The 22418-nt window shown below is 36.3% G+C and overlaps 1 protein-coding gene across 1 annotated transcript; it reads left to right on the forward strand.

Annotated features, from left to right (window-relative positions):
* Positions 1 to 5298: 5298 nt before the first annotated feature.
* On the forward strand, positions 5299 to 9498 carry LOC139897944 (glucose-1-phosphate adenylyltransferase large subunit 1-like). Its single transcript, XM_071880660.1, has 14 exons — positions 5299 to 5726; positions 6272 to 6394; positions 6709 to 6879; positions 6970 to 7062; positions 7164 to 7247; positions 7335 to 7390; positions 7470 to 7563; positions 7651 to 7836; positions 7912 to 7992; positions 8246 to 8332; positions 8472 to 8576; positions 8660 to 8766; positions 8847 to 8907; positions 9235 to 9498. The coding sequence occupies exons 1-14, from the start codon at positions 5490 to 5492 to the stop codon at positions 9334 to 9336; spliced, it is 1587 nt and encodes a 528-aa protein (XP_071736761.1). The 5' UTR covers positions 5299 to 5489; the 3' UTR covers positions 9337 to 9498.
* Positions 9499 to 22418: the final 12920 nt, after the last annotated feature.

Raw genomic sequence — 22418 nt, forward strand, 5'->3', positions numbered from 1 at the left:
GTTTACTGTTTTTCGGGGTCTTATCAGACTCCTGGGCTGCTTAAAAATTGATTTTCAGATAGTTCGTTTCGAGTAGATGACTTTTCATTTAGGCCTCGACTTAATCCGATATACAGTTTAGGATTTATAGCCTTCCGAAAGTCACTACGCCTTTGTAACGTTGTGCTGAAATTTCTGACCAACTCGCACTTAAACCGTTTCCACGGTCAAACAAAGACGAGTTAGATTCTGAAAATTGGTTAGCGGTTAGAGGACTCACATAAGGAGCCATGGCCACTGACTATGCGTCTTTTCGATTTGTATAGAGGTCGTAACAGCTGTCCGAAGTCAGCATTTTGTTTCGATCTCTATTCTTATTAAACTTACCTTAGTGTTGATGAATGATGATGATAATGATGATGTTGATGATGACATTTAAACTTAATTTATTCACTTTTAACTCTTTTGGGACAACATACTGACCTAGTGACCTTTGACTTAGGTTGACGACCTTTCGGACCGACTTACTACCTGCATACGATTCATATCGACTTTTACTGCTTATTAACTGTGAGTTATAGCATTCCTTTACTACTTTTTACTATTTTGGGACTGAGAATACATGCGCTTTTTATGTTTTACATACTAGACATGAGTACTTAAACTTTACATATGTGTGGGTGATATAACGGCACAAAGATTCCCCTTAGCTCGGTAACGTTTAATCATTGGTTTCCTAACCATGAACGCGAATCTTAGATATGGATCCATAGGGTTTGACAACCCCACTCAGGATAGTCGCGCTAGCATTCAACGGGTGTTTAATACTTCGAGGACAAACGCACTCGCCAAGTGCACTTTTAGGGGGTGATATACATCTGTTAAGTCTAGTTACCGGGTGCCCACGGTTAAGCATATACTTTTCATACTGATTTAAACTGCTGATTGAAGCACTGAAATCTCGTGGTCAACATTACTTTACTGATTACAAACTATAGCTCACCAACATTCGTGTTGACTTTTAAGCGTGTATTTCTCAGGTGCTTAGACGATGTTGCTTCCACTGTTAGAATTGCTGTCTTGGTGTTATAGACTTGCTGTTATGGACCTGCTGTGTTAGATTTCCTCTGCATTACTTAGAGATGTTTCAATCATGAAACTTTTCTTTTGCATTCGTAACTTATGTTATTTTCAAATAATGACTTTGTAACGACCTTCGTGTCACGTCATCTTTTGTAAAACGCTATCTTTTATGAATGCAAAACTGGTTTTCAAACAGCATATAGTGTTTGACCTTGTAATGATCCTGTTGTTGATGAACCGTACACGATGATTTTGTACGGGATGTCATAGTGACAGATTAAATAATAAAGAAATAGTAATTTACTTACCGAATTAAAATTGTACATAAATAAATTATTAAGTAGAAAATAAATAAGTATTCCGATTAATCTTTGAAGAGGCCAAACCGACTAGTCCAACTAATGACTTAGACATTGCAAATATATATAAAAGGTGGATGCAACAGTGAGAGATCGTACGGTTTGGGATGGTTCAAAGTGCTCGGGTATGTGGGAGTGGTCAAGGCTGTCCTCGGGTGTAAATCCTGAATTTTGTGCATCAGAAAATGCTCCTGAAAGTGTCAGTAAATGTGTGCACCAGAAAGCGCCACTAAAAGTCAACCTAACACTTATGCATTTTCAGAATTTACATCAGAATCAGAATCTGTCAACCTCAGTCCCTGAACTTTTAAATTGAAGTTGGAAACTGAAAATGAAAATGAGCTGCTGCTATCGCATTTTGGCTTGTTTTATCGTGTTTCATGGTGTCGCGAAACGCGACAGAGTGCACCAGAACGCGACAGGTTGAAAACTATCGTCATGGTCACTTCATCGCGTTTCATTTGATTTTGTCGCGTTTGGGGTGTCGTGAAACGCGACCAGGTGTCACGAAACGCGACATTTGAGCAGATCTGATTATTTAACTCGTTTTTAAGACCAAATTTGAGGGGCATTTGAGTCTTTTCACTTTTGGACGAGTTATAAGCTCAAAAACTGATCCAAACCTTATCTCTATCTCACCCTTCACACACACAAACCCTCTCATTTATTTTTAGAGAGAGAAACCCATTTGTAGAGAGAGGAAGCTTGATTTGGAGAAGAAGTGGAAATCTCGCCAAGGTGCTAGTGTTAAATTTGTTCATCTCGTTCACGGCTACGTTTTGGTAGTGTTGGTAAGTTCTAACTCCGAATTTAATTGTTAAAGATTCTTGTTCATGTTTAGGGTTTGAGCTAGTTAGTGTTCTAAACCCCATTTCTCATGAAATTGGGGGTTTTGTTGTATGTAATGTGCAAGTAAACTCGATTATTGTGGGTTTAAGGTTTGAGGACGAATTTGGAAGTATTTGTCATGGTTTGGGTGTTAATTCACTAGGTTGTAAGTTTGTTAGTGAATTTGGTGTTCTTAAGAACAAGTTACTAGTAAAAATGGGTGTTGACTTGGTTTGGTGTCAAAATGAGTTATGGGTCAAGATTTGATGAACCAAGCATATAAATGCTTGATTTAGGTGTTAATTGGTGTTTTAGAATTATAATCACTAGCCGTTAGTGATTATGGGGCGTTTTTATGACTTTGGTCAAAATGGGTAATTTGAATTGGGTCAAAATTGATGATGATACTAATTTGGATTAAATGGATGTTAAACGCTTTTGTTAAGTGTTAAATGATGTTTTTGGATGTAATTACTCGCGAGAAGTAATTTTGGGTTAAAGTGATATTTTAACATAAGTCAAACGTGGTCAAAAGCAATATGGGTCAATATTGCACGTGTTGGGGTTTTGGTGTAAATTACGTTTGAAATGATTACTACCTAAGTAGTAATTTAGTGTTAAGACCTAGTTGGTCTAATTGGTATCAAGTATAATTTGGGCTAAGTTATACTTGTTTGAATGGATCTGAATTACCACCCGTAGTGGTAATTAGTGAAATCCACTTTAGGTGACTAAATGGGCGGATTGTGGAGGTAGGTGTAAACCCTTGGTTAAGGGTGTTGGCATCGAATTCTCTTGTAGAGAATGTATGTTGATTATGTGTATATCTATATGCGTATTATAGGTAAAGGCTTGCTCGGTTGCGTTTGGTGGAGATTTCGCGAATGGTTTGTAATGCTCGAGTTCACGAGGTGAGTGGAATAATTATATGTGTATGTATGTAATGTATTTATTTGTGTAGCGTGAGATGTGAAGTGTCGACGTGTTAAGGCACCACGTTTCACGTGACGAGTGAAGTGTCGACGTGCTAAGACACCACTCCGGGAATCATGAAGAGTGAAGTATCGACGTGTTAAGATGCCACTCTAAGAAATATAACGGGGTGAAGTATCGATGTGTTAAGATGCCACTCCAAGTAATATGACGAGTGAAGTGTCGACGTGTTAAGACACCACTCGGGGTGAAGTGTCGACGTGTTAAGACGCCACCCGGGGTGAAGTATCGACGTGTTAAGATGCCACCCGTGGGGTTAGTGTACGATGTATTAAGTGCACTAATGGTTGTTACGAACACCGATGGGCTATCGCGAGCACCATTCCCTTGTGTGATTGGTTAACCATGGTTATGTGTTGTTTTACTATTTAGCATATTATATTGTTCGGGTTATATGCTATTGTTCGTGCTAGCTTGTGTATTGGAGATTTAGCGTTATACTTTGCGATGGTATGCTAATTATATTGCTAGCGTGTATGCGGTAATTGTGTAAGTGATTGCAAGTAAGTAGATTATATATGTATATGTATAATTATTGCATTCACTAAGCCTTATGCTTACCCCTCTCGTTGTTTACCTTTTTATAGGTATTGTTGATGTGGAGTTGCCTAGTTGCTAGACTAGGGTTGTTAGACGTTGCTTAAGCTTGGAGGATTAGCTTTCGGATATTTGGACGCGGATTGGGGATTTGGTAGTCCCCGGGATTATGCTCTTGGTATCGGGTTGGGTTATTGAGTATTAACCCGTATTTTTGTATGATTGGGTCATTGCTACAAATACCTTTGTAATGCGTCATTTGTATACCCAGGGTCGTTATAAATTGTTAAACGTATCGAAATGTTATGTAATATGAACGTATGAATGGGACCTAACTTATATAAAAAAAAATAGTGCTACGTTTTTGGTAAATGGATTTGGGGTCGTTACATCGGGTCGCACACTTGCTGAACTAACTGAACTGACTTCAGTGTTATCTGAGGTGGTCCTTGATCCCGCGAGTTCGGACAGTTGGCGTTCGGGACTAGCTGCAAATGGGCTGTTCACAACAAACAAGCTGTCCAAATTAATCGATGCAAGTATATTAGCTACAGGTACAAATCGACTGGAGACACTTCAAAACAGTTTTGTTCCCAAAAAGGTGGAAGTATTCGTGTGGAGAGCAAGGAACAAGCGTCTTTCGACATTAATAGAGCTTGATAAACGTGGAGTTGATTTACATTCCGTGCGTTGTCCACTTTGTGATGACGATATGAAAACGGTGGATCACACTCTTATTTTTTGCAAGCATGCGTTTGAAGTTTGGTCCAAAGTGTTTGAATGGTGGGGTTTGAATGTGTCTACAACGTTAAGTATCAATGAAATGTTTCTTGGTCATTCGAACCTTGCAATGACGGAAATTGGAGCTAAAATATGGCAGACAGTTATTTGGACGTGCGGGTACCTCATATGGTGGAACCGAAACAAAAAAAATTTCAACAATAAATGTTGGAACGTTCCAGTTGCACTTTGCGAGATTCAAGTTAAATTTTTCGAATGAGCCGCGAAACGTTCTCGGAATACACACATTGATTGACATAATTGGCTCCATAATCCTTTTTGTATTATAATTGTTAGCTTACATCTTGTTAGTTAGCATGGTGCGAATGTTTAGCTGTTTAGCATGTTGCCTTCTTTGTTTTTGTACAGGCGACATCAATGTAATATTCTCTGGTGATTAATAATATTACTGCTTTTCAAAAAAATAAAAAATAAATAAAAGCATAAATATAGACATTTTTACATGCAAAACCACGCCAGATTTCTCGTGACAAAGCTCACAGGCCAATAAATCTACACTCTTCACTACACCATCACACATTTCCAACAAATCTTGAATTACAACTTTTTAACAAAATTATCAATTGGGTACTCTCAAAGTTTTTATCCTTTTTCATTTGGGTTTGTCCAATTTTCAGTTTTGATCAAGTTTATGTTATAATCTAACATCCCCTGTTCAAGTTTCTTTTAAAAGCTTTTTTCTTAAAAAAACTACAACATGAGCCCATTTTGTGAATAAAAATTGGTACCTTTAATTACGAGTAACATTCAAAATCTTTATGTGATCTATACTTTACTTGGTTACTTAGATTAGTAGTTGTACAAACTCCATTATTATAATTATAGGTTTTCTTTTATAGCAACTAGGGTGGCATCAGTCTTTGATCATCATAGATATTTTGTGGGGTTAGTTAAGATTGTCATTTTAAAATGGATTACAGTTGTTCAACACTTAAAAACAGGACCCATATGGTTAAATTTAGTGTGAATGGGGATGAAGGGTTTATGAGAGGTGAAAAGATTAGAGGGAGCTTAAACGACACCGTTTGGGTAAATGATGTGCAAAAAATATTGAATTTTCAAAAGCAAGCTATGAAGATTTCAAAACCTGGGGTTGCTTTCAATGTTGTTACTACATCAGATAATGGCAAAGAAACCTTGATTGAGGTAAGGTTTCCAACATTTCTTCAAATACTATTTTTATATATTTTTTAAATTATTTTGTAGATTGTTGTTACTCTTCTCATTTCTTATAGTCTAGTTCAACTTGTAATTATTTATGAAATTCTGTGGTTTATTTGTTAGTTTTATTTGTTAGGGTGATGATCCGTGCACAACCATTTTTTAGCCTTACATAACCAAATATGTATTATGATGTTGTACATAACAACATGCGTATTTGATTGTGTATGGCTATAAACTGCCAAACTGGTTGTGTATGTAGCTATGTATCATTACCCTGTTTGTTATTGTATAGTTTAATATTTTTTGATGAAATAAAAGTAATGGTAATACGGAGTAGATCTTGGAGGTTCTTTACCTTCTAAGTGAACTGAATTTAATTTGATGAATTATGCTAAGTACAAAGAAATATTTTTATTTTTTACATATATTATGGGGTATTTTGTTCATCATTTTGGGTTTATTGTTGACATTCAAGTTTGATTCTTGGATCTTTAATTGAATAAAAACTAATATTATTCAAATTATAGACACTAACAGCACCAAGAATTGAGAGAAGAAGAGCAAACACTAAAAATGTGGCTGCAATTATACTTGGTGGTGGTGCAGGAACTCAACTCTTTCCTCTTACAAGCAAAACCGCCACACCCGCTGTAAGGATATGTCTCTATTCGCGATGATCTTTCAAGTTTCACGATTCATGTTATTGTTTGACGTGTGTATTAAAAAGTACAAGTCTTAATATGTTGTACAAAGTGGTTAATGTTGACTTTACCTGGTGATTATTAAAAAGTACAAGTCTTCTTTGCACTTAGGGTTTTCGTTAGAAAAATCCATAATTTCAAATGGAAAGTGTTTTGGGTCAACACAAAGATCTGCTTTGACTCGTAACAAATGTAGCTGTTTAGTAAATGGGAAAAAGTTTGTATGTTATATGTTATTTAAATGATATATATGTGTTTTACAGGTACCTGTAGGAGGATGTTATAGGCTTATAGACATCCCAATGAGCAATTGTTTAAACAGTACTATAAACAAAATATTTGTTCTAACTCAGTTCAACTCTGCTTCACTTAATCGTCACATAGCTCGTACATATTTTGGAAACGGTGTGAATTTCGGGGACGGGTTTGTGGAGGTACGTCACATATAACCTTTTTTAGTTTTGAATAGGATCTGTATTTTCTATATTTTGAACCTTGGTTATGGTATTTTTTTTGATAAATAGGTTTTGGCTGCCACTCAAACGCCTGGTGAAACTGGAATGAATTGGTTCCAAGGAACTGCAGATGCCGTGAGACAGTTTACATGGGTATTTGAGGTCCGATTTTTCACTTATTTCAGTTTCTTTATTGAATGTACCATCAAAATGCTCTATTTTTATGACTAAATGATTGACTTTTTTTTTTTTGGTTGTTAAAGGATGCCAAAAACAAGGATATTGAGGATATACTAATCTTGTCGGGTGATCATCTTTATCGTATGGACTACCTTAACCTGTTGCAGGTTCGCGTGCTCAGCATTGATCATCATGAAGTAATTAGGCTTAAATTTTGCAATTATTTTCGCTAAACTTTCTACATTTACAAACAGAATCATATTGACAGAGATGCTGATATTACCGTTTCTTGCGTGCCAGTTGGCGAAAGGTTTGTTGGTGTCACCTTTATTTATTTATTTTTATTTTTTATTATTAGATGTGTGATATATGGCCGTTATATTATACAGCCGGGCACCTGATTTTGGACTATTGAAGTTTGATATCAACGGTAAAGTGATTCAGTTTGCTGAAAAACCGAAAGGCAAAGATTTGCAAGCAATGGTCAGTAGGCATAATGTAGACAAGAAAAAATGTGATTTTTTTTCTAACTTATTAGTTCATTTTCTTAATTATTGATTCGGCTTGCAGCTAGTTGATACAAGTCTACTTGGATTATCACAAAAAGATGCTGAAGAATCACCGTACATTGCATCAATGGGCGTTTACGTGTTCAAAAGAGATATTTTGTTAAAGCTGTTAAGATGGAGATACCCTACATCTAATGATTTTGGATCCGAGATCATTCCTGCTGCTGTAATGGAGCATAATGTGCAAGTAAGAAAGTTAATATTTCATACCTTTGTAGTTTTTTATTTATTTGTTTTTATATAATTCCGGTAATCGTGGCAGGCGTACTTATTCAGGGATTATTGGGAAGATATTGGGACAATTAAATCTTTTTATGATGCGAATTTGGCGCTTACAGATGAGGTAATTTAAACAGTAAAGTGGTATTTTAGTTTTTTGTGTATAAATAGTTTGATTTTTTTTTTTTTTTTTTTTAAAGGCAAACTCACACACCCACCTAAATCTAAATCGAATATATACACCACGAATTGTCCTAAACAGGACTCGAACTCTCAAACTCAAGGTTGTAAGGGTGACCTCGATACCGCTAAGCCATTGGCTCTTTGGTATATAAATAGTTTGATATTTTATATTGAAGTTTGATGTGATTTTGAAGGTACCCAAGTTTCAGTTTTATGATCCTAAGACTCCATTTTTCACTTCTCCAAGGTTCTTGCCACCATCAAAGATCGAAAAAAGCAAGGTAAAGGCGTTAAAAATTAATTATATAATGTAGTCATAAACCTTTTTAAGGTATGGTAAACCATATTTTAAAACAATTTATGTATTAAATTGTTAAGTAATCATGCATGCTAAAAAGTTCATTTTGTCTCAATTCTCAGGTCAAGAATGCTATTATTTCACATGGCTGTTTCTTGAGAGAATGCAGCATCGAACACTCAATAGTGGGTGAACGATCACGTTTAGACTCTGGTGTCGAGCTTAAGGTGAGTTTATCAAGATAATGAAAAATTTAATATTTACATTATTACTAATTTCTGTTATAACATATCTACATTTGCTGTTACAGGATACACTAATGTTGGGGGCAGATTACTATCAAACAGAATCTGAGATCGCTTATTTGCTTGCTGAAGGAAAAGTCCCAATCGGTGTAGGAAGTAACACAAAAATCAGGTAACGAAAAATCAAATACAAACACTGAAACCACCTGAAACAAAATTGTTTCCTTTAACGGTGCGAATTTTTCGTTGCAGCAATTGCATTATAGACAAGAATGCAAAGATCGGATGTGATGTGATGATCATGAACAAAGATGTAAGCCATGTTTCATATATGATTTTTTTTCTTCGGGTTATACTTTTTATAATGAGTTCAATGGCTGAACTGAAAACCAAATGGTTAAATGGGAACAAGTCAAACTGTTTAGAGTTATGTGAAAAAGTTGAATTTGTTATATAAAAATGTAGTATTTATACTAAACGGGTCAACGGACCCGAGGAGGTTGGCCAGAGTGGGTAATTCTTACTCAGATGTACACATTCTAACTGGGTATCCGTGAAGTTTTAACGGTATTTGTAATCACATTTTATATGCTCGTGTTTCTTGATGTTTTGATAATGTTATGGGTCCAAATCTTGATAGGGAGTTGAAGAAGGTGATAGAGCAGAGGAAGGATTTTATATAAGATCTGGGATTACAGTCATATTGGAAAAGGCTACAATAAAAGATGGTGGTGTTATATAAAGGCCCTTTTTGATAAAGGATAAAAGGTATGATAAAGTACAAGTGATGTTGCAGAGAGTACATGATATGTCAACATGAAAGATGTGATCGAATCAAGTTGAGTTAACTATGGCTCCATGGGTCCATTTGGTTGAACCATATGGCTAGTGGTTGTAGTCATACCGAGGTCCATTGTTGTACTCATCTTTGCTACCATTTATTACATTATTATTAATTACCAGTTACATTATGATAATAATGCAGTTCACATATGGGTATGTTATAATAAAGTGATACGGAGTATATGTTTGTTTCTCGTATCCCATGAATGTGGGATTGGGTGATGTTAATGAAAGTGTTATGAGATTCGATGATCTCTCCCCATTGTATTGATCTCTATATATAATACAAATATGATGTAATCCCTAATCTTAAGGGACAAGTAAATGTATACAAGGAATTTGAATCCTAATACAATTCTAGTGACATGCTCAATATACTCCTAATATAGATCGTATATCTAATACACCCCCGCAGTTTTAGCAGGAGGAGGCCGAATGCTGAGACTGTCTCGAAAATCATCAAAGAGTAACCGTGGTAATCTTTTAGTGAAAATGTCGGCAATCTGAAAACGAGATGGGACATGAAGAACACGAATTTCACCACGGGGCACGGGCAACTTTCTCACGAACAAAATGAATGTCCATCTCAATATGCTTTGTGCGTTGATGTTGAACAGGATTACCCGAGAGGTATATGGCCGAAACATTGTCACAAAAGACAAGTGTGTAACGAGGCAAGGGACAATGTAATTCAAGTAGAAGATTACGAATCCAACATGTATCAGAAACTACGTTAGCAACACCGCGATATTCAGCCTCGGCGCTAGAGCGAGAAAGAGTAGGTTGTCGCTTAGAGGACCAGGAGATGAGATTATCACCGAAATACACACAATACCCGGAAGTAGAACGTCGCGTGTCTGGACACCGGCCCAATCCGCATCCGTGTAAGCAATGAGGCGACGTGTAGTATATCTGTAAAGATGTAAACCATAGTGAAGAGTACCCCGTAAGTAACGAAGAATGCGACGTAACGCATGTAAGTGGGACTCTCTGGGATCACGCATGTGAAGACAAACTTGTTGGACAGCGTATGATATGTCACGTCGCGTAAAAGTCAGATACTGTAAAGCACCTGCTAGACTCCTGAACTTTGTCGGATCGGAAACCGGGTCACCATCTGTGGCACTAAGCTTAGGAGAGGTGTCCATGGGTGTACGTACTGGATTGCAATTAGTTAATCCCACACGTGCAATGATGTCTTTAGCATATGTTGATTGATTCAAGAAAATACTGGTGGGATGGCGTGTAACCGCAATGCCCAAAAAATAACTCAAAGGACCAAGATCTTTCATAGCAAATTCCCGGGCAAGTAACTCAATAATGGAGAGACGAAGACCAACACTGGAGGTGGTGAGAATGATGTCATCAACATAAAGGAGTAAATAAGCCATGTCTTGACCATTGCGATAAATAAACAAAGAATTGTCGCATTTATTGTTAACAAACCCAATCTGTGTGACAAAATCTGCAAACCGTTGATACCAAGCCCGGGGAGCCTGCTTGAGACCGTACAAAGATTTCTTCAATAGGCAAACATGGTTAGGTAACTGTGGATCACGAAATCCCATCGGCTGATGCATATATACTGTCTCCTGCAAATGTCCATGTAGAAACGTGTAGAGACCCGTCATAATCCATCCGGACGAAGTCCATATCGATTATAAACGATTCACAACAGTTGATTACCTCGCGAGGTACTTGACCTCTATATGATACATTTTACAAACATTGCATTCATTTTTGAAAAGACATTCTTTCATTACATCGAAAGTTGACGGCATGCATACCATTTTATAATATATCTAACTATAATTAACTTAATAATAATCTTGATGAGCTTGACGACTCGAATGCAACGTCTTTTGAAATATGTCATGAATGACTCCATGTAATATCTTTAAAATGAGTAAATGCACAGCGGAAGATTTCTTTCAAACCTGAGAATAAACATGCTTTAAAGTGTCAACCAAAAGGTTGATGAGTTCATTAGTTTATCATAATCATTCATAACTTCAATAGACCACAAGATTTCATATTTTCAATTCTCATAATATACGTCCCATGCATAGAGACAAAAATCATTCATATGGTGAACACCTGGTAACCGACATTCACAATATGCATATAAGAATATCCCCATCATTCCGGGATCCTCCTTCGGACATGATATAAATTTCGAAGTACTAAAGCATCCGGTACTTTGGATGGGGCTTGTTGGGCCCGATAGATCTATCTTTAGGATTCACGTCAATTAGGGTGTCTGTTCCCTAATTCTTAGATTACCAGACTTAATAAAAAGGGGCATATTCGATTTCGATAATTCAACCATATAATGTAGTTTCGATTACTTGTGTCTATTTCGTAAAACATTTATAAAAATTGTGCATGTATTCTCAGCCCAAAAATATAAAGGGTAAAAAGGCAAATGAAACTCACCTAATGTATTTTGTAGTAAAAATACATATTACGACATTGAACAACTGAACAATGCAAGGTTGGCCTCGGATTCACGAACCTATATCATTTATATGTATATTAATACATATAATCATATTCGAATAAATTTATATATTATATCTTAGATTATATATCATATATATTTAACTTGTATATATTTAATATAGTTAATGTTTTATAGTTTTTATATATATACATATGATTAATATTATATCAAGAGTCAACAATTTGTTATATGTAAATATTTATATAAATAATCTTAATATATATAATTTGATGTATTGAGGTAGTTGCAAATAACATACTCTTATATAGAAATTTTTTTTTTTTTATAAATATATTATCAATATGAAAGTAATAATGATGATAATAATAGTATTAATAATAATATCGATACTAGTAATAACCTAAATGATAATTTTATAAATCTTGATTAAAAATGATAATAATGTTAATAATAATACTAATAATTATAATATTTATAAAAATAATGATTTTTCTAATGATAATAATAATGGTATTAATAATAATACTTATATATTAATAATAGTATTTAATACTTACTAATACAATACTTAATAATTAGTACTTAAAAATAATAATAATAATTAATAATAATAATAATAATAATTACAATACTACCTCACAAGGGAAAGCTCCAAAAAGTAAATTAACCGTCACCGCCCGGGCTCGAACCCGAGACATCTCGCCTAACTAAACACCCCTTAGCCATGACTCTGTCTTGTGTCTTTCTGTTTTAACTCATCTGTTTTAATATACATAACTAGTTTTGTTTTCTGTTTCTTGAACGGCCCAAGATAGCAAATTAGAAGCCCCAATATTCAGTCCATCAAGGGAAAGCCCAATTCGATTTTTAAGGTTGATAAAAAAATATGTGCAGTGGCCTAGACTCGAACCCACGACCTCTCGATTAACAAACACTCTTACAAACCACCGAACTGTTAAACTATTCTTGTTGTAACTTGCTCAAATAATTACTTATTATTTACGAATCTGTAACGACCTGGCTTTTTCGACTTGCTTTTGTGCCTTGTGTTTTTGCGAAACTGCGTATTTGTGCGTACTGTGTTACTTTATACTCTGGAAACTTGATTTACGTGGTTTACTTCCATTTATATGTTAAAACGTGTCTTAGAGTACGTAGGATACATAACTTGATCATTGGAAGCCTTTATAACCGTTAGTGTTATTTGACGTTTCGAATAAACCGCGAACTTGCGCGCACGTTTAACTTTTATCATAATCGGAATATTATGACTGCGAAATATTAATTATTATTTTATAATAATAATTACCTGGGTTTTTGGATGCTTAATTACGCGTAGTAATTTAATTATGCACAATAGTTAGTCTTGTTGGACTTTCTACCTTGTTGGGCTCAAGCCCACCCTACTCTAGCTAGTGACCCAATTAATTAGCCCTTGTCCATGTCATCAATCCTTGTCAAATTCCTTACTTATAAATACTAGCCCTTGTCCATGTCATCAATCCTTGTCAAATTCCTTGCTTATAAATACTAGCCCTTGTCCATGTCATCAATCCTTGTCAAATTCCTTGCTTATAAATACTAGCCCTTGTCCATGTCATCAATCCTTGTCAAATTCCTTACTTATAAATACTAGCCATTTACCTCTCATTCAAATCACTTGCTCATTTGGTTTTCACACACACTTGTTCTTTCTTTCTTCCCTTTCTAGTATTGCTTGTTGACGACCTTTCGGTCCGACTTACTACTTGCGTACTTTCATTGCCGACTTTACCGCTTTTATCACTGTGAGTTATAGCATTCCCTTTTTACTTTAACTTATTTTGGGAACTGAGAATACATGCGGATTTTATGTTTTACATACTAGGAACGAGTACTTAAACTTATATATGTGTGGGTTATACAACGGCATAAACATTCCCTTTAGCTCGGTAACGTTTAATCATTGGTTTTTGAACCATGAACGCGAATCTTAGATATGGATCCATAGGGTTTGACATCCCCACTCGGGCTAGTCGCGCTAGCATCTAACGAGTGTTTAATACTTTGTAGACATACGCACTTGCCAAGTGTACTTTCAGGGGGTATAAACGTTAAGTTAGTTACCGAGTGCCCACGGTTATACATATACTTTATCATACTGATTTGAATTACTGATTTGAAACGCTTGTTTGAAGCACTGAAATCTCGTGGCCTACATTACATTACTGAATACAAACAAACTATAGCTCACCAACATTCGTGTTGACTTTTTAAGCATGTATTTCTCAGGTGTTTAGACGTTGTTGCTTCTGCTGTTAGCCTTGCTGTTCTAGTCTCGGTGTATAGACTTGCTGTTACAGACTTGCTGTGTTAGACTTCCGCTGTATTACTTAGAGATGTCTCAAGCATGAAACTTTTACTTTGCATTCCCAACTTATGTTATTTTCAAAACAATAGCTTTGTAATGACCTTAGTATCATGTACTCATGTTAATGTTTCCTATTCATCTTTTGTAAAATGTTATCTGTTCATGAATGCAAAACTGGTTTTCAAACAGCATATAGTGTTTGACCTTGTAATGATCCTGTTGTTGATGTACCGTACACGATGATTTTGTACGGGGCGTCACAGTTGGTATCAGAGCATTGGTTTTAGGGAATTAGGTTGCATTAGTGAGACTAGGACTGACCCAATAAGGATTCACTAATAGGACTAATTTACAACTTGCTAGTTTACTTGTTTCTGCTGAACCTGTTGCATGCTACTGTGTTATATTACTACATGTTACTGCTTACTACTACTGCATGCCACTGCTTACTTTTACTACCGTATGAACTTACTGCATGCTACCGTTTCCTTTTACTGCTATGTAAACTCGCTGCATGCTTTTGCTTATTCTAGCTACTGCATGCTACTATCTGCTTTCGATTGCATGTTACTTCTGTTTAGTACTGTTAATATTGCCATGCTATATACTGCTGTAAATGAGCTAGGTTGCTGTAGTGCCTGATTACGTGCTTGCTTCATGCCTGCTATTCGCTGCACCGACTTGGAAAAACTTACCTTTCCTAGTTCAGATGTTCTTCTGAACCCATTTCCCACACGTCTAACCCTAAGGATTAGTATTGTAATCCACCTGTTACTAATGTTCCACCGTTCCAGAGATCGAAATGTTTCTTCACGCAATCTAGGAGGAGTACCCCTCGGATTACATGCCCACTAAAGTCGATCCTCGGAGGAGGAGATATTGGAGGATTTGTCGGAGTAACCACACCCCGAGCTCACTCTAAATAGCCACGTACGACGTGTGAACATTCGAAGGTTGTTCAGTTCCTGCAAGATGGCTCGTATATCGTACGCTTTCATGACCGTCACTTATATCTTTCGTTCTTCACCACTGCTCGACGATCTGACGACATTTCTGGATTTAGTACCCTAACACTCTTAGGCATTGGGGAAGTCAGGAGGACATCTCCTTTCACAAGGTCAGAGTGCCTTCTACTGATGCTCAACCATACCCAAAGACTTGGGAGTTACCTCAAGACATATCGTACTACTACTTGCTACACATACAACTCGAAGCGAGACCCAGATTGAATTTCTAGAAAGGAACCTAACGATGTTACCTGAACCTGAACATTTTGAAGAAATTTCAGGACATTTAGGCATTGGTGCATGACCTACGGAACTTACGCACCCACACCGAGAAACCGTGAGATTAATTATGTAGATTTTGTTTTGAGATAGCAAAGATAAAGCACCGTTGGATGAAATTGAGTAGAACTGAAAGTGATCACGTTACATTGACCATATGGAGTGATATTGGAATGAACGTACGATTTAGTACAATATAATGACGCCAGGCCAGCGTAATTATATTGAAGTGAATTATGCAGAAGTCCCAATGTTACTACATAAGGAATATGAAGCGATTCAAAGGAAATTTTGGTAGGAACCACTTGAGTATACGCATTATGGTCTGATAAAGGCAGGAATAACCACTTAGTCTAGATACTGTACGAGAAGGGCCTGGACTGCAGAATTGATAACCCGAAAATTTGTTATAGATATAGACACCCTGGATACTTAAGGAAAAAGTTCTCAAATAGGAAAAAAAAAAAAAAAAAAAACTTTGGACTCACATACGATAGTGCAATCGTTATCTCAGCTATGGAGACTCGCATGGATCCTGATTTTAGTTAGGGTACGTTTCTTCACAACGATTTATCGTCTCGAAATTGTTTAATACTAGAGTGATAGAAACCTTATATCTAAGAATCCTAGTGTGATGACTAATAAGCCATTAACAATCATGAGAGTTAAGTATTCTATAGGACAAGCTAATGGTAAGTTGGCAGAGATAGAGGAGTAATTTAAGATAGTACCTTAAAAATTAACAGGTGGGTCATTTGGAGATGACCTCATGCCAACAAAACTTGGAAGTTTTATAGTAGTAGTTGGAAAGGATTAATTACCTGCGCACAAGCAGATGTTATTTGAGAAGGTTGATAAAAATTTTCACGGCAGTATAATAAGATTTGGTTGGAATGGACCTTAAAATTAACCTAATACTCATCGAGTTAGAAAGCTTTGAGGAAATAGTTGGAACGGACTGACTTTCAAGGACGAAAGCGAAAGTTATTTATAGTAAGAAGATTATTCTTATACCTCGCGAGAATGGTGAGCCAAAAGCCATCCGGATTACTTCAACAACCCGAGATCCCACAATGGAAATGGGAAGGGATGACGATGGATTTCATTCTGAAACTACCGAAAACAGTCGACAGTTATGACACTATCGGGGTTATCGTTGATCGCCTCACCAAATCTGATCACTTTCTAGCCATGAAAGAAACCGATACAATGGACAACGATACATAAAGGAAATTGTATCCCGTCACTTCAGCAATTCAAATACTATACTACCCAAGAATCGTATTTGATACTCATTCTTATGCGACACTGAATCCTAACTTATTCCGAGAGAATTCTTAATCAATGATAATCACACCATCACCCTTCTTACTTCGATATTAGTCATACCAGTTCGGAATTTCCAAAATCAATGGGTAGTTAATCCCCGTCCTCATACTCTCCCTTTCGTTTCTCACTTATAAGCAACAACTTTATACTTAAGCATTTTTGGTCGAAGGACTTATGCCCTACTAATAGTCATCAACCACATTAAAATTCAACAGTTTTCATTACCTCGTAACATTTTTGCTCAAATATCACCCGAGATTTTCAAAAGTCTTTTACTCGATTCTCATCAATCTTTTTTCAACTTGTAACCTCCGAAATATGAAAATTTTGTTTGCCAAAATTTTACTTACAGTATTTTACTGTGCGATCCTCTCAAAACTTAATAAAAATAAATTTATTTTATTTGCCATTCGTGCAAATTTTTGAAATCGTATACGTTATATAAAATAAAGTAAATAATTACTTCTTTTTGACAAATACATATGAAATTTTACTTTCACTTTTACAAATCAAAATCTTTTATTCAAAGGATATTTTACCTTGAATGGTACGTGTTGTACATAACCCTAGTTTGCTAAGAACTTAATTTCTTTTCTTACATCGTCACCTTAAATGAATTCTATAAAATTTTCGTTGCTTGTCAATATAAAATTTTTCGTTGCTTATTCGTATCCAAGTCATCATGAAGACAGACAACTGTCGAAACTAAGAGATTCATGTGTGTGTATGTGATGAAGGCACTTACTACCACGTCATGCAGAGCCTTCGGGCATCCACAAACACTTAAACCATTCAAAATTACTGCGTTATCCCAGGGATCTTATTCTTCACATCTGTCGGAGCGATGCTCTATCTTACATAACTCAAAGTCCTGACCTATTCCAAGGAAATTCTCATCTAGCGATATTAACATCATTAGTATTCCGACTTTAATATTAGCCATAACCTGTGTGGCATTCTGCAAAGTCAAGAAGCGATTAACTTCTCATCCTCATGCTCTATCCTTCATACCTCACTTTTTAGCAACGGCTTCGGACGTAAACATTTTTGGGCCAAAGACTTAAGTTCGGATAATCATCAAAACTACATTTAATTCATTAGTTTTCATTACCTAGTAACATGTCAACCGATGATTCAAAGATTTTTCACTCGACCTTTTTCAACTCGTAACCTCTGAAATACGAAAAACTATGTTTATCAAAATTTTTACACGTTGATTTACACGTTGCTTATTTGTGCGGTCCTCACGAGATTTATGGACAAATGAAAGTACTAAAAACTTTTCTATCACTTACGCGATTTATAAAATTATATATGTATAAATTTACCCTTACTTATTTTGGGTTAGTACATACTAAGTTATACCTTCAAGATGATTAAAAATCTCTCCTTTATTGAGTTGTTTTAAGTCAAATAATTTTGTGCAAATGGTACTCGTTATACATACTTCTAAATTTACCAAGAACTTCGTTCTATTTATGTTGTCGCATCAAACGTTTAAAGGTTTTTCAAAACTTCCTCGGTTGATATTATTAAAGGTTTCCGTATTAGACTACACCATGTAGGGATCACACTTTTTCTCTCCCTCCGTTAGGGATGAAGCTTACTATTAAAATCCTTGTTAAAAACGCTTGAGCCACTTTGGGTGGCAGATTTATAAAAAAAAATTGTTAGGAAGTCTTTGTACTCGAAAAATGTTCCTTTTAAGGTTAAACATGGCAAAATCGCGGGCCGATAAATCAGTTTTCTGAGGTATACTCAATGGTCACCCCATTGTAGGAAGGGCACTAGGTGGGTTTCTATTCTCAATATTTCACGGCTAATCGCAACATCCTCGTAAAAATCATCTCTATGAATTAGTAGGTTGAGGTACAAGGAATCGTTTTGAGATTCTTTTCACTTAGAGTAAACCGTTCTTTACGACCAAGGGTCCACGTATCTTCTTGTCCGCGCATCTCCTTAAGTATAAGGATAAATTCAGAACAAACCGCTCGAAGAGTTCACCCTGGTTCAAAGATCACACCTTTCGTGCGATTCTCTTTCAGAAATGTAAAGTAACATACTTTAGGAATCTATGAATCTTGTTATCCTCTTGGAAGGGACTGCTTAAAACATCTGTAATACAGATATGGTTAGTCTACACATTCCTTTCTTCGTTGGTTGCAACTATATGTTGTTCTAGTTAATGTTAACCCTAACTTCAACATGTAACTGAAAGGATAAAGTTACATTATGGAACTGTTCTTTCATTCCATCTAAGGATAAGTTCACCTGCAGTATGGTAAACTGGGTGATATCCTTCATTGTTCGTTCAGACCATCCTGAAGGCACTATAGATAATTATGGCTTGCATTGCATATAAGTCCGATTATTCACTTTCAGCAAAAGTTTCAATTCATATAGTCAAATGAAACGTTCTTAAATATCGAGTTCTTTATGCCTATGGTCTCTTTCCGAAATCAAGGGGTTAGTAAAATCCTGGCTAACACTATCCAGACATCAAATCGCATGGTTATGATCACCATGTTTTCCATCCTACCTGTCAGCTTTGTATTGCGACATAAGCGCTCAATGTTTTAGATGAGTTTAGTAACATTCATGATGTATTTCATGCATCCAGCTTACTAAAGATGCCTGTAAGGCTAAAAACATCATCTTTTCTTTTGTGGATATATTCAGACAACATACTCATGTTAACCAGAAACGAAATCAATTTGTTGATCTCCTAAGAGACTTAATTAATAGCATATACCTATTCTTACTTTTATACGCCAGAGTACCTTTCAAGGTAAATAGCTCACTTTTTAGCCACAAATCTTTCGGAACTTTGATACGCTACTTCTTATTTAAATATGGTACCATTTTTTTTGTCACTCCTCAAATTTCGGGACGAAATTTCCATTAACAGGTGGGTAATGTAACGACCCGGCTTTTTCGACTTGCTTTTGTGCCTTGTGTTTTTGCAAAACTGCGTATTTGTGCGTACTGTGTTACTTTATACTCTGGAAACTTGATTTACGTGGTTTACTTCCATTTATATGTTAAAACGTGTCTTAGAGTACGTAGGATACATAACTTGATCATTGGAAGCCTTTATAACCGTTAGTGTTATTTGACGTTTCGAATAAACCGCGAACTTGCGCGCACGTTTAACTTTTATCATAATCGGAATATTATGACTGCGAAATATTAATTATTATTTTATAATAATAATTACCTGGGTTTTTGGATGCTTAATTACGCGTAGTAATTTAATTATGCACAATAGTTAGTCTTGTTGGACTTTCTACCTTGTTGGGCTCAAGCCCACCCTACTCTAGCTAGTGACCCAATTAATTAGCCCTTGTCCATGTCATCAATCCTTGTCAAATTCCTTACTTATAAATACTAGCCCTTGTCCATGTCATCAATCCTTGTCAAATTCCTTGCTTATAAATACTAGCCCTTGTCCATGTCATCAATCCTTGTCAAATTCCTTGCTTATAAATACTAGCCCTTGTCCATGTCATCAATCCTTGTCAAATTCCTTGCTTATAAATACTAGCCATTTACCTCTCATTCAAATCACTTGCTCATTTGGTTTTCACACACACTTGTTCTTTCTTTCTTCCCTTTCTAGTATTGCTTGTTGACGACCTTTCGGACCGACTTACTACTTGCGTACTTTCATTACCGACTTTACCGCTTTTATCACTGTGAGTTATAGCATTCCCTTTTTACTTTAAATTATTTTGGGAACTGAGAATACATGCGGATTTTATGTTTTACATACTAGGCACGAGTACTTAAACTTATATATGTGTGGGTTATACAACGGCATAAACATTCCCTTTAGCTCGGTAACGTTTAATCATTGGTTTTTGAACCATGAACGCGAATCTTAGATATGGATCCATAGGGTTTGACATCTCCACTCGGGCTAGTCGCGCTAGCATCTAACGAGTGTTTAATACTTCGTAGACATACGCATTTGCCAAGTGTACTTTCAGGGGGTATAAACGTTAAGTTAGTTACCGAGTGCCCACGGTTATACATATACTTTATCATACTGATTTGAATTACTGATTTGAAACGCTTGTTTGAAGCACTGAAATCTCGTGGCCTACATTACATTACTGAATACAAACAAACTATAGCTCACCAACATTCGTGTTGACTTTTTAAGCATGTATTTCTCAGGTGTTTAGACGTTGTTGCTTCTGCTGTTAGCCTTGCTGTTCTAGTCTCGGTGTATAGACTTGCTGTTACAGACTTGCTGTGTTAGACTTCCGCTGTATTACTTAGAGATGTCTCAAGCATGAAACTTTTACTTTGCATTCCCAACTTATGTTATTTTCAAAACAATAGCTTTGTAATGACCTTAGTATCATGTACTCATGTTAATGTTTCATATTCATCTTTTTGTAAAATGTTATCTGTTCATGAATGCAAAACTGGTTTTCAAACAGCATATAGTGTTTGACCTTGTAATGATCCTGTTGTTGATGTACCGTACACGATGATTTTGTACGGGGCGTCACAGTTGGTATCAGAGCATTGGTTGTAGGGAATTAGGTTGCATTAGTGAGTCTAGGACTGACCCAATTAGGATTCACTAATAGGACTAATTTACAACTTGCTAGTTTACTTGTTTCTGCTGAACCTGCTGCATGCTACTGTGTTATATTACTACATGTTACTGCTTACTACTACTGCATGCCACTGCTTACTTTTACTACCGTATGAACTTACTGCATGCTACCGTTTCCTTTTACTGCTATGTAAACTCGCTGCATGCTTTTGCTTATTCTAGCTACTGCATGCTACTATCTGCTTTCGATTGCATGTTACTTCTGTTTAGTACTATTAATATTGCCATGCTATATACTGCTGTAAACGAGCTAGGTTGCTGTAGTGCCTGATTACGTGCTTGCTTCATGCCTGCTATTCGCTGCACCGACTTGGAAAAACTTACCTTTCCTAGTTCAGATGTTCTTCTGAACCCATTTCCCACACGTCTAACCCTAAGGATTAGTATTGTAATCCACCTGTTACTACTGTTCCACCGTTCCAGAGATCGAAATGTTTCTTCACGCAATCTAGGAGGAGTACCCCTCGGATTACACGCCCACTAAAGTCGATCCTCGGAGGAGGAGATATTGGAGGATTTGTCGGAGTAACCACACCCCGAGCTCACTCTAAATAGCCACGTACGACGTGTGAACATTCGAAGGTTGTTCAGTTCCTGCAAGATGGCTCGTATCTCGTACGCTTTCATGACCGTCACTTATATCTTTCGTTCTTCACCACTGCTCGACGATCTGACGACATTTCTGGATTTAGTACCCTAACACTCTTAGGCATTGGGGAAGTCAGGAGGACATCTCCTTTCACAAGGTCAGAGTGCCTTCTACTGATGCTCAACCATACCCAAAGACTTGGGAGTTACCTCAAGACATATCGTACTACTACTTGCTACACATACAACTCGAAGCGAGACCCAGATTGAATTTCTAGAAAGGAACCTAACGATGTTACCTGAACCTGAACATTTTGAAGAAATTTCAGGACAT

The sequence above is a fragment of the Rutidosis leptorrhynchoides genome, chromosome 3 (genome assembly GCF_046630445.1).
Source record: "Rutidosis leptorrhynchoides isolate AG116_Rl617_1_P2 chromosome 3, CSIRO_AGI_Rlap_v1, whole genome shotgun sequence".
Lineage (NCBI taxonomy): Eukaryota > Viridiplantae > Streptophyta > Magnoliopsida > Asterales > Asteraceae > Rutidosis > Rutidosis leptorrhynchoides.